Source organism: Acanthochromis polyacanthus, chromosome 1 (genome assembly GCF_021347895.1).
Source record: "Acanthochromis polyacanthus isolate Apoly-LR-REF ecotype Palm Island chromosome 1, KAUST_Apoly_ChrSc, whole genome shotgun sequence".
NCBI classification, from domain to species: Eukaryota; Metazoa; Chordata; class Actinopteri; family Pomacentridae; genus Acanthochromis; species Acanthochromis polyacanthus.
In genome coordinates, this window is record NC_067113.1 from 29,478,243 (window position 1) to 29,491,685 (window position 13,443).

The 13,443-nt window shown below is 38.5% G+C and overlaps 2 protein-coding genes across 2 annotated transcripts in view; one reads left to right on the top strand and one right to left on the bottom strand.

Annotated features, from left to right (window-relative positions):
• The window catches only part of map3k9 (mitogen-activated protein kinase kinase kinase 9), a 28,159-nt gene extending 23,736 nt beyond the window's left edge, over positions 1-4,423 (top strand). The window contains 1 exon segment of the mRNA XM_051957271.1: positions 1-4,423. Within this exon segment, the coding sequence (XP_051813231.1) occupies positions 1-137 (137 nt within the window). The 3' untranslated portion in view covers positions 138-4,423.
• A 1,175-nt stretch (positions 4,424-5,598) lies between these two features.
• On the bottom strand, positions 5,599-12,808 carry LOC110953215 (tetratricopeptide repeat protein 9A). Its single transcript, XM_022197089.2, has 3 exons — positions 11,958-12,808; positions 11,553-11,735; positions 5,599-6,584 (listed from the first exon to the last, which is right to left on the bottom strand). The coding sequence occupies exons 1-3, from the start codon at positions 12,439-12,441 to the stop codon at positions 6,502-6,504; spliced, it is 750 nt and encodes a 249-aa protein (XP_022052781.1). The 5' UTR covers positions 12,442-12,808; the 3' UTR covers positions 5,599-6,501.
• Between the last annotated feature and the right edge of the window lie 635 nt (positions 12,809-13,443).

The window sequence follows — 13,443 nt, forward strand, 5'->3', positions numbered from 1 at the left end:
TCCCCCGCAGGAACCAGAACCTGCTGGACCGGCAGGACGAGGGACAGTACCGGGACGGAACGGTGCCGCTCTGCAGACCAGAGCTCAGCCTTCCCAAAGAGTCTCCGTACCGCTACAAACCGGGATTCTGGTCCTAAATCGGTCCAACAGCGAGGAGACTGTTCCTGCTGTAGCCTTTGCATTGTCACAAGTCTGGGTCAGTTAGTTCAAATAAATCTGGGATTGGTTCTCCATCTACACTACTGTTAGTAGACTACAGGAAGACATTTACTGTGAATATTTTCTGACATTTGTTGCTGTTATTTGCGGTAAAATCTTCCAATATGGCATCAAAAGCCAAATATCTGGCTGCAGCCTGCAGAACGGGATTTGACCCATTAATGCCACCAAGCATGATTTGATTGGTTTAAATGTCAAATATGGGCGGAGTTAATGGTGATTTAATTGGTTTAGCTCAGGGGTGTCAAGCTCATTTCAGTTCAGTCGCCCACATACAGCCCAGTGTGATCTCAAGTGGAAATCTGAGCATAATAGCCTAAAAATAGCCAAAACTCCAAATGTTTCCCTTTACTTTGGTGGAAAATAGTACATTCTGGAAATGTTCACATCTTTTTACAAGACGTGAAAGAGCAACTTGAAAAATAAGTGCAACTTCAACAATATCATGCTTCAGTTTGTCATTTACACATTACAACTTGCAGATCAGAGTATCTGCAAATGACAATTTTAAAATAGTAGTTATGTTTGGTGAAAAATTGCAGTTGATTTCTTCTCTGTAGTTTTACACTTTGCGTGTTATATTTGACACCCCTTGTTTAGACTGTTTGTTTCACGGTCGACGCCTTTTGAAGTTATTTTTAAAAATGTTATCTACAAAGCGTTAAACACTCTGGCTGCATTCCAAATCACATTCTTCATACTTTACATATGTACTGTAGTACGAACTACGGCTGCCTCCTCAAAGTACATTTTGTTTCTTGCAGATTGCACACAACTGGGACAGACTAATTTGTAATAATTTTGCACCTTCAACTTTAATCGTTGCAGTCTGTAATGCAAAATGCTCTGTCATGTGTTCCACATGGTTGGCAGCTCCAACTTGTGTCCAACACCAAGATGTAGGGACCTAACAGTGCAAAGGATTGTGGGTCAGAATGGGCAGAAAAGTATGATGGCTTGCATCTTTCATATTTACGTCCAACCAAAAATAGAAGGACATCCTGGTATTTTGGGCGTACTATGTTAGTCATACTATGTAGGGGGACATGCTAAATATTTTTATAATATTATATATTACAGTAGGATGGATATTGGGACGCAGCCAGTGTTTCTTGTTCACCCATTTATGCATCAATGGCAGCAGAGCTTCCACACAAGATATTTGTCTGCTGTTGGCATTGAGGTTCACTGTCTTGCACATGGATGCTTTGGTGCATTATGGGATATTGATGAGAAAATTTCCCAACTTCTTAAGCTAATTCACTGTTGTGAACTATGTTATCATTTCAGAAGATTAAACTACCTAACAACAGATGAAGTCCTATAAGCTCAGCCTTAAATAACAACAGCAGCATCAAGGAACATTTGTAGTGACAGTGACCTGGAACATTGTTCTGCAGAATGCGTGCTTTTATTTTTCATATTTCACGTAAATGTGTCTCAGAAACGCTTGTATACTTTTATTTACCTAAGGTTCTAAATTCAGAGCAGGTTTAGTCAAACCATGTACATTTTTGCATCAGTTAGTAAAAGAGATGGACTATCTGGCATTGAAACTACAGACATTAACAAGGTCATTCTGGTTAGTCATAATGACAGAGATATTTCTAATTCAGTTTTCACTGGTCAAATTCTAAATTATGACGGCATCATTAGAAGCATCATCAGAAAGTTTCTCGTGAGGTCCCCCATTGGATAAAGCATTAGAAGAGGTAATGGTGGCAGCTGTGGTGGATAAAAGTGCAAAAAATGCAGTTAAATTGGAAAATCACTTCAGCGAGGACTTTGTGAGGAACAAGATGGCGGAAATTTACTAGAACTTTAGCCTCTAATGTGGCGTTAAACAGCTTGTCATATGCAGTTCTAAATGTGGTGCCATAGTATGCTTGAAAAGCAAACCGCCTCCACCTCCCAAATGCAGCAGCTTCTAACCTAACTACAGATGTCTGTCATTTTGCCTTGTCAGGATATCCGTAGTTAGATTTCGACCATGCAGAATTCCAGTTTGAGATAGTTACATTATTCCGACAAGTTCAAACTTAATTTAAAATACCTAAAATTTATAATAAATATGTCTTAAATTGAGTGGAATTAAAGATATCTTGAAGTAGACTTAAAGCAAGTCAGAATTAAAGTTACAAAAGATAAATAAAACTAGACTTAATAGAAGTCATAATTCAGTTGCAGATATCTGGATATTTGCAACAGAATTTAAAATATCTGACATGAGAACCACATGAATGCTAAAAGTGACGTCATTTGCGCTGGAAGAATGACATTATGGATATTGAAAGCATTCTTTCTGACTTGGAAGAACTGAATTACAGATCTCTTATCCAGTCTCGCTATTAAATTGTAAACCTGCTTGCTCTCCAACCACCAGCTATCCATCTGACAAGATCCACACAATTTATGTTAAATGTCGCCCAAATTCAGTCGTTAAACCGATCAAATCACGATGAATGGGATTAAATGTTGAACTGTTTTTCATTCTGCAGGCTGCAGCTGAGTCCTCATCTCTGAAGCTGCTCCAACAAACCACGAAAAGTGTCTGAAAATCACATTTGAACGGGTGTGTTTGTTCATGCACTGGAGGAAGAGAACAGTCAGAAACGGCGTCATTTGTCATTGAACAGCTCGAAGGATTTTAGTTTTTCTTTCCTTTGGGGGCATAAAGCGATAAAACGGCTTTAGAGCAGAGCAGCATCGACCCTCTCACTAAGCTTTACATACTTTTCTTGATTTCAAGCCTGAGTTCAAGACTGTGCATTCAGTGAAGTGCACTTTTAGAAAGCATCATGAATGTAAAGCTTCAGGTTTATTTCCATTTAAAAAAAACAACAAACATCTGATTTGTAATCCGTCTGTTAAAATGATTGTGTTCCTGTTTCGTCGTCACCAGTCACCTCTACAGGGTCAAATCCCAAAGGACGGGTTGGATGCTGTTGTAAAATACGAGCACTTCTTTGCATTAGCGAGCTGCAACCTTCAAACGAGGAATGTCACTGCTGCTTGGTTTCCAGTCGGGACCGAAACACTGTCAGAAAGACACAACGAGTACGTCATGAATCCTCTGTCTTGTCTGTTATCTGTGTGTGATCCTGTTAAAGCGGCCGAAACATTTGTCCAAACTGAAAAGGGAACTTTGTAAATGTAAAATGTCTGCCTCGTAAAAAAAAAAGACCAAGAGACGAAGGATGCAAAGTTTCAGGCCCTGGTGGCACCTTGATTCTCACTTCTGATTATTTATATTTGCTTTAATTTATTTCATTTTATTTATTGGTTAATTTATCTAATGGTTTATTTTTATAATCTTATTTGCCTTGATTGTTTTTTTGACACTCGTTAATGCTGTCTGTGAATGTTTTATTTGTGTGTGTTTTTCAGCATTTGGACAAAACATCTGCTTTTATTCTGAAACTATAGTCACATTGAATTTGCTGTATATTTGTCATTTTCAGCTTCACTACATATCACTGTCTTTTCTTTTCAGAAACACAAAGAAAACAAGCAATTTTACAACAAAATTGTCTCTTTATTAACCTGTGATGGGCATTTTTTTCATTATTTTCTGTCACTTTATGGACTGAATATTTAATTTTTAATCAAGAAAATGATTTATCACATTTTGATGAGCTAAATGCATGTGAACTGCACATAATTACATTTAATTTCTGTATTTGACATGGGTTTGTCCTCACCAGACTGGGGTTAAATGTTATTTTCAAGTAATATTTGTGTTTGTTTTGACCTGTGAGATACTGCAACGTGCAAAATTAGCAGATATTTAAAGGAGAATTTACTCGATTTCTACAAATCAACTGTCTGCCCACCAGGTTAAAAACCAAAAAACAGCTACAACAGAAAAATAATTAACAGAAACACTATCTGATGTTGGTCTTAAAGCCTGATTCTCTCGTTTTACTTTCGATAAGTGACCTCTGATGTTTGATCTTGTCTTTATCCTAAGTGTGACCCGACATACATGTAAATGTGAATGCTTTTCTCTGAGGACTCTGGAGAACGAACAGTATTTCAACTTCGGGTGCTGTTGAAGTTGAAAAGAAGCTACGGCGAAATGTGACCACGAATAAGCTGAACTTACTGTTGCTAACGGACTCTGATCAGGTCGGGATTCTACTGTTCTTGACTGACTTGTATTTGCACTGGAACACACTGATTTGAGTAAAATCATAGCAAACAATCCAACTGGTGCAGCGTTTTTGTGCTCCGTATTTCCTTTCTTACTGTAATTAAAGGGCAGTATTATTTATAATAGCAGTAGATGAAATGGCTGTGAATATATTGGTAGAAGGATGCTGAGTTTCCCACTGCCAGGCAGGAGGCCTAGAGGAAGACCAAAGAGGAGGTTTATGGATGTGGTTAAAGAGGACATGAAGGTAGTTGGTGTGAGAGAAGAGGATGCAGCAGACAGGGTTAGATGGAGGCAATTGATTCGCTGTGGCGACCCCTGAAGGGAAAAGCCGAAAGGAAAAGAAGAAGAAGAACAGATGAAATGGCTGTGTGATGTTGAAGGTTAAAACGCTTCTGCAGCTCCACCTAAAGCGTGATGGAGCTGCATAGACTGTTTCTACCCATTGTTTTTTCTTTACCAGCCTGTAACTTTACTGTTTTGCCTAAAAGCTATCAACAAATATATTAAACCTCTCTGCCTGCACAGGGACAGCCAACAGGCAAAGTTAATTTGTGAAGAATTAAAGCTTTTGTAGGAGGGTCAGGAGCAGTTTGTGTTGCCTGTTGATTAGTTTTACAATTAGGTTCTCATGATTTTGGCACAAAACGGCAACTTTCAGGCGCCGCCTTACATCTAAAGTACAATTAAAGAAAAATACGACAGGTAAAAAAGACAAAAAAAACAACAATCTAATAGATATTACGTACTAATAAACCTTCCCAGCTGATTCGAATTATTTTGTGTATTACACATTGTCAAAAAAAATGTATGTCTAATTACACAAATGAAGTCATATCTAATTATTATGCACTATTTTACATACATGAACAGGTAAAGCCAGTTCAAATATCTCTTTTCATTTTGTATTGACAAATCAGATTTGGTTTTTAAGGGAGATTTAAACTGAGATTTTAGTTTTTTTAATCACGACATAACTCAGAAAACACTAACGACAGCCTACAAAAACCAAAATTTTCGTCATTTTTTTTAAAAAGTAAAATGTTCTGTAAATCCAGCTATGAATGATGTATGAACAATCTCCTCTGTCTTTTTATCGCTTGATGAAAGAGAAAGTCAAATAAAAATCTAAATTAGATATGGACATGTCTAATTTTGGGCCTTTCCTGTGGTTAACGCTCCACTTTCAGATAACGTCATGCACCAAAAGTATAAAATCATCTCAGTCAGCTTTGCTTCATTAGTTTATTTACACATGTGCTTTCATCAGCTCTTCTCCATCCATTTATTTTTCATTTATGAGCACGATAAAAATGTCAAAGCGAAGGGAAATCCACCGCTGCGGCACCACGAAAAATATCTCAATCAACAGACACGTTTATTACACGCATACCTTTACAGTAAACATATGTAGATACAGTAAATGCTGTGACCGAAGTGCTTCGTTTTGGCATTGATAAACACAAACAGCTTGCCTCTCCTTTATATTTTCTTGTGAGTTTATAGCCTATTTACATATTTTGTGATATGTGTCTCAAGATAGCAACCAGGGTGCACTTTGAGTACTTAATAAAAGCACCATTACTTCAGATATATAGAGATATATATATGTAAAAAATTGTGACTTTTATAGTACTTTAAGTATCAAAGTGGTGACAGAAGTGTCTGTGGTTGTTACTCACTCACTCCATGGCATTCAAGAGGCATCTTGTGCGAGGGCAGGTGCTAATTTACAGTTACACTCGCCTGCAGACATGCTGGATTCACTGTGCGGACCTTGTTGCTCCTGTCTCTTCCACAAGCGTTGGCCTGGATGTGCAATGTTTGGACTGGCAGTGCATCAGTTTGGAATGGTTTAAAACATACTCATACTAGATAAGTTGGTGGATTTGGGGGGGGGGGGACGGAAACTCAATATCTGGTACAGTTTCTTTAAAAAAAAAACCAAACACTTCAAGCACACAACAGAGAATTTTTTTTTTCAATCACAGAACTGGCAACCGGATGCTGTGCAAGGCAAAAGCAAACAAACATCATTTCACACCGAGACCTTTTCGACTCGTGGCGTTTTAAAGGTCCAGGCGGCACACGGTAAGGGTGAACATTTTAACGAGGAGTCATCCGGCAGCTTATGTCGCCTCCTTCTTTTCCCTTTGGGCATTCCGGCGAATCTTCATCTCTGTCAGCTGGATGTAGCGGATGACATTGGTGTCTGGAAAACAAAGACAGGAAAAGGCTGATTTATTTCCTGCTCAGAGAGGAAACGGTGCATCAATACGCTCATAAATCTTCCACTTTAACTAAAGTAAACACAGTAAAGCTGCTACATTGAGTTATTTGGGGCGTATTTTTCCAGAAAGTTCCACTTGTAGCTGTTTTTGCACAGTTTGCACTTTGAGGACTCCTCCAAACAGCCATAATATTAATATAACACTGAAAAAATAGCAGTTTTGATTAGCAAAGCTGCAAAGACCTTTCCAGATCACTGTCAACAGGCCGTTCTTTATCTACATATGATCATACACAGAACACATACATCCACAATGGTACTACGAAGGATGAAAAATCTTCATCTTTAAAGTCCCTCATGTTGATCTAACCCCTTAGAACTCATTTTTGTGTGCCATGGTTGCATATTTAAAAGTTTTGCCCATGAAAACAGCCTTAAAATGTCTTCAATGCAACTCTACAACTTCATTAACTGGTTTTTGAATACACATATCTGCCCCTTTCTTCACTCGTGGCAGCTACAATTTCACCCAAACACTGCAAAACTACCAGATTCTGAAGACAAATAAAGTTCTAAAACAATCCAACTTGCAAGGAGATGTGAAATGTTTTAGGTTTATTAGGTTTGAAAACTGCTTATTTTGCTTACAATGCATCTTCTAGCAAATAAAAAACACCATATGGGCACAGTAACAAAGTGAAAAACTTGATTTTTACTACAGAAGATCTTTAAAATCCATCAGAAGGCGCCTTTTGCTTAACTAGTTTCCCTGTGATGCTCGTAGCTTCTCTTCATATTATGTGACATGACTGCAGCACATTTATTCAAAAAGCTTTTATCAGTTCTTTGTGTACATCTTGAAATACACACAGTTTTAAAAGACCAAAGGCGGCAGGAATAGGCGGAAAAAATGGCCAAAAACCCCACAGAGTTAATTTCACCCTCCAGATGTTACAGCAGAGGAATCTTACGTAATCCAGTGGACACACGTTAATTAGTAGTTTCTCTGTCACGCCTGCAACCAGCTCTTGATATTTTTGCATCAGTTTTTTTTCCTTCCTTCACTCCCTGCTGTTCCCCTCCTGTCCTGCTGAGGTCCCCGGTGGGTTAAACCTCCAGTTATTACCTGACAACTGCCTGTGTACCTGCTTCCACATGAGCTCTGTAGCATTTATACCAACCAGCCACAACATTAAAACCACCCACAGGTAAGTGGATACCATTGATCACCTCCTTCCAATGCAATGTTCTGTAGGGGATCTTGGGTGTTGACATTCATGTGGATGTAACTTGCAAGAACCACCCACTGAAACAAGGTAGTTTTCCAATGCAGGAAGTCGCAAGATGGCACAAACGGTCAGACCATTGGTGTAAAATTCATTTTAGTTTGGGGCCACATACAGCCCAATGTGATCTCAAGTGGGCCAAACCGGTAAAATCCCAGCATAGCAGCCTATAAATAACAACAACTCTGATTTTTTTCCCTTTGTTTTAGTGCAAAAAAGTACAATTTTGAAAATGTTCACATTTAGTGAACTATCTTTTTATGAAACATTATGAACAACCTGAAATTTCTTAAGAAAAATAGGTTATATTTCAACAATATTATGCTTCAGTTTATCATTTACACATTACAACTTGCAGATCACAGAGTATCTACAAAGATACAAAACATTTAGTCACAGGTATCTGGAACTGAACAATATAGTAGATATAGAATGTATTTTAAATTTACATTTTTCTGCAGTAAATTTCTTTGTCATTTTTACACTTTGCAAAGTTGTCCCATGGGCTGGATTGAACCCTATGGTGGGCCGCTTTTGGCCCACTGACCGTATGTTTGGCACACCTAGATTAAAGAAATGGTTCCTTTAAAGCTTTCTGTTTGCATTCAGGTGTGGGATCCAACAGTGATAGCCACAACATTAAGTCTAAGTGCACTAAAACATCAATAAGACAGCTACTAGATCTCACTCTAGTTCTATGAGTATGGAGGAAATAGAATAATGGAGGGTTCGCCTATATGGGGAGTTTTAGATGTTAGATCAGGAGTGCAGGAAAAAAGGCGTATCTTGTCCTGTCTAACCAATGAGCATCCAGCAATTTTTCATAAATATGCATTGTTTTCCTACTAAAACACCCTGAAAGAGGTTCTATAGGGCTGGTTCTTTTGAATAAAATGCACAGACATGTTCTGGTCACTCTAAAAAAGAAGTTCTTCTGGGTCAGTTCTTGGGATAAGAACATGTAGAAACTTCCAGTTTGCTCTAAAACAGCCCACAGGTTCCTGCAGTGGACAACAGCTAAATGTTCCAAACCAAGATCCTCAACAGATCTCAAGGTGTTGACCAGACCTCCAAACTCCCCAGATAGCAGCTCAATCCAGAAGATGCACCAGAACAAGCCAAAGGACCCGACACCCACTAGAGGTTCAGTGTTGATGCCTCCACGGGTCGGAGCTGTTTTGGCAGCACAAAGTGGACCTACACGATATTAGGTAGGTGGTTTTAATGTGATGACTGTCAAGCTGATATCTGCCTCCTTCCCTTATGTCCCTGCCAGCTTTAAACGACATTTTTACATATCAGAGTATAAAAAGTGCACCTCTACTTGTTCCTGAACCTACAATGATGCCTTCAAATGCTCACATAAAACACAGAAAAAACAAGGAGGCTCTTCACATTTGTGTATCTTGAACCAGTTTGTGTTTCAGATGCTTAGCTTAGTCCAGACTGAAACATCTCTGTTTAGCCTTGAGGCAAGAATTTTGTTGAGTTTTCAATCGATTAAACTTCTTATTGTTTCATTACTTTTAATGGATTGTTTTCAATAAAGAAGGTGCAAATGTTATCCAGATATTATTTGGGGTCCCTCACTTTACAGACGAACTGATACTGGATTTTTCGGGCCGATACTAATTCTTAGACCCAAAAAAATTCCGATATTGATATATCAGTGAATATTCTTTATAGACATATAGATATTAGAGTAATATTATTGAATCAAAAGCTACACATTTAGTTCTGATTTTTGGGGTTCTTCATTTTAAAGACCAACTGATAGTGGATTTTTGGTGCCGATATTGATTTTTAGAGAGTTTAACATACCAGTATTGATGTGACAGCTATATAACAGCTAATATCCTTTATACATACTTATGCATATAAATGTTGGAGTAATATCGAAAAGAGAAAATGATGACATTTCATTACGTTTAAAGGATAATTTGGAACTAAAAAAACTGCACATTTAATACAGATACTTTTTGGGATCCTTAATGATACAGTCCAACTGATACTGGATTTTGGGGGCGATATTGATTTTTAAAGAGTAAAAAATCCCAATATTATTACATATCAGCCAATATTCTCAACAATGATGATGTTTCAATACTTTTAAAGGATTGTTTTGAGTCAAAAGCTGCACATCCAATGCAGATATTTGAGGTTCCTTGTTGTAAAGCCCAACCAATACCGGATTTTTGGGGTTGATGCCGATACAGACTTTGTAGAGAGTAAAAAAAATCCAGTACTGATAAATCTGCCAATATTTTTTGTTTATATTTTCCCATATCTGTTAGAGTAATATTACTAGGAGAAAAGGATGATGTTTTATTACTTTAAAAAGATTATTTTTAACCAAAAACTTGCACATCTAATTTCGATTTTATGTAGGATTATTTGCATTACAGACCAAGCAATACTGGATTTTTGGGATTGATGCCGATACAGATTCTTCCAGAATAAAAAAATTCCAGTATTGATATATCAGTTAATATCTTTAGATATACATATGCATATTTCTGCTGGATGATATTGGAAAGGGAGAAGATAAAGATTCGTTACCTTTAAAGGATTATTTTTAAACAAAAAGCTGCACATCTAATTCAGATATTTGGAGTTCCTCATTTTAAAATGCAACTGATACTAGATTTTTGGGCTGATATAAAGTTTTAGAGAGTAAAAAAAAAAATCTCAGTATTGATATATATCAACCAATATTCTTTGTATACACAAATATCACTTAATGTCACTCAATTCATTTTAATTTTTAGACTTCTGTGCCTTGAAATGTGTATATACTGTATATTGATTTTTTTAATTTCACTTAGCACCCTATTGATCTTAAATTAAAATAGTTTATATACTAACCTTTACTGTCAATGTTACCAACCTGCCTTTTCTTGTTATTTTTTGTAAGCAGCTGAACACTTTAATTTTCCTCGGGATTAAAAAAGTATCTATCTATCTATCTATCTATCTATCTATCTATCTATCTATCTATCTATCTATCTATCTATCTATCTATCTATCTATCCATATATTACAAATACTGAGAATAGAAAATTATGACATGTCATTACTTTTAAAGGACTATTTTTAACCAAAAACTTGTACATCTAATTCAGATGTTATTTAGGATTGTTTGTGCGTGTTTGTGCGTTACAGTTCAAGCAATACTGAATGTTTGGGGCTGATCCTGATTCTTAGAGTAAAAAATTCCAGTATTGATGTATCAGACAATATTCTTAACATTTACATATGTTAGAGTAATATTGATAAAAAAAAATAAGGGGTCATTGTTGATTTTTTTCCCCCCCGTTAGTCTTATTTCACGCAAACCAGTTAGCAGCTTCCAGTAATGACACAACTTGACTCAGATACGTACTCTGCTACATGCGCTGCAGACAGTGCTGAGAGAATTCTAAAGAATGGAGTCTGAACTGGTGGATAAACGGTATGATAACACTATTTCTAAATGAACCAAGGCATCTTTTCTGTTGTATGTTCTGTACAAAATACACTTTTGAAAATTGGTCGATACCAATCTGTGACAGGCTGATATTGGCCAGCCGATATATCAGTCAGACTCTCTTCCATGCACAGAGCTGCTGATTTTTACAGCTGTGCAAGATTTCTATAAACAGTGCAATGAGCTGCCAGTGCTGACCTGAGGGCTCCTGTTTGTGCGACTCCTTCAGGTAGTACAGGGCCTTCTGGAAGTCTCCAAGGTGGTAGTAGGCCACCCCAGACCGGTACAGAGCTTTGAAGTTCTTTCCTTCCTTGTGGAGCACTTTCAGACAGTATTCCTTCACCCGCTCATAGTTCACCAGCTCCATTTGCAAAAGGCAAGCTAGAAATGTGGACACAGGGAGAGAGATCTTGAACTAAAAACAAACATACTGATAAATCTGACCAGCAGTGGATGAATCTAAAGTGTCCACATGAGAAGAAAGTGAGGGGGATTGTGGGGTAAGCCTAAGAGTGACTCATGCTGCTGATGAATCATGCATGTGCTCTGGAGTATTCCCACATTCTCCCCTCAACGTTAACTGTAGATGAGCTGAGATCTTACCGGCCAGGCTGTTGTAACACTCCAGCTCCGCGTTCTCCATCGCGCCCTTCTGCTCGTCCGTCAGCGTGGTGGACTTGCTGATGGTGGGCAGCAGGGAGGACGGGGACTTGGAGCTGGTGTCCGGGTCCCCCAGCACCCTGCACAGCCCCTTGATCTCCAGCAGAGCGCGGTGGTACTTGCCGATCGCCTCCCGGTACTTCTTATCCTTGTAGCACTGGGTTCCCTGGCACTTAAAGTCCAGCGCTCGCCTCACGACGTCGGCCGGCTCGTTGTGCGACGGCTGTTTGAGCATGGACCCACCATGATGCCGCTGCTGCTGGAGCTGCTGCTGCTGGTATCGGCTCTCTTTGGTCCGGCTGCTGCTGCTGCCGCTGTTGGGGGGCTGTGCGCACTGCTGGAGCCTCGGGGAGCCGCCGCCGCCGTCGGTGAAGCCTCCCCTGCCTCCGTCCGCCCTGCCTTCGTGCCCAGCCTGGATCACGCTCATTTTCTACGGTGTTTTTTTTTTTTTTTTTTTTAATTCTAGCTGCCCTCTCGCCCGGCTCTGAATCAGCTGGGAAACTGGTCCTTTTCACTGCATCCTCTCGGCTGGTCGCGTCTCCTCCTCGCCAGTGTCGCAGCTACGTCTCTCTCTGTGCGCAAAAGCTGCGCGGTGCGATGCGCGCTCCTCCGTCAGTTGCCTCTTCTCGTGTTTTTCCCCTCAGACGAGCCGATTGGTCGATAAATGCAGGAGCGATGGTCCCATGGGGGTCCCTGAGCAGGAAGACAGGGTTTGAGCTCATCATCAGTTTATCTGGAGATGATTTCATTGTGAGGCAGTTTGGAAACTGGACCGGATCAAAGGAAGGTTAACATCATGCATATGATTCAAGAGTTACTGATATTTGTTATAAACACCTGCATCAAAAGAACTCAAGATACTCTGAGATCTAATCTGAAATGTCTGTTGCTGTTTATAATAAGTAGTTTCAGTGATTTGGGGGGGAAAAAGTCCATCGGTGTGCCAAATATAGCTCAGAAAAATGACAACAGCATGACAATAAACCCAGCGTATAAAGTGTAATGAAAACAAGTAAACTTAAAACAAGAAATACAAGTACGAAGTAATCAAGTGATATTGCACATGATAATGAAATGTTGCACATGAAATAGTGTAGTAAATATAAAATGTATATGGAGTATAAGGTACAGTTTAAACCCTACAGTGTTATAAATTCAACTTTCCCTGAGTCATTGAGATATTAGACCCTATACATTATAAATCTGCCGTACTAAATTAGATATTAAAGTTAAAGTCACACAATATTTCTTTTAATTTTGTAAATTTATCTGCATAATTGAAATGTTCAGGTCAAGAACATAGTCTCATAAATTTACCAGAATAGTTTAACTATGTGTATATAGTTAAGATCCTACTAAATCTGAATTATGTAAATTGTCCTAAGTAATTTAAACAGTATAATTATTATGTAAATTTACCTCCGTATTT

What these genes read in the sequence shown, in the direction of transcription:
- LOC110953215 (XM_022197089.2), bottom strand. Translation starts at nt 12,441, where the DNA reads ATGAGCGTGATCCAGGCTGGGCACGAAGGCAGGGCGGACGGAGGCAGG. An exon ending in GTGTTACAACAGCCTGGCCG is followed by an intron (nt 11,736 to 11,957) that starts GTAAGATCTCAG and finishes CCACATTTCTAG; the next exon opens with CTTGCCTTTTGCAAATGGAG. An exon ending in GCACAAACAGGAGCCCTCAG is followed by an intron (nt 6,585 to 11,552) that starts GTCAGCACTGGC and finishes TTTGTTTTCCAG; the next exon opens with ACACCAATGTCATCCGCTAC.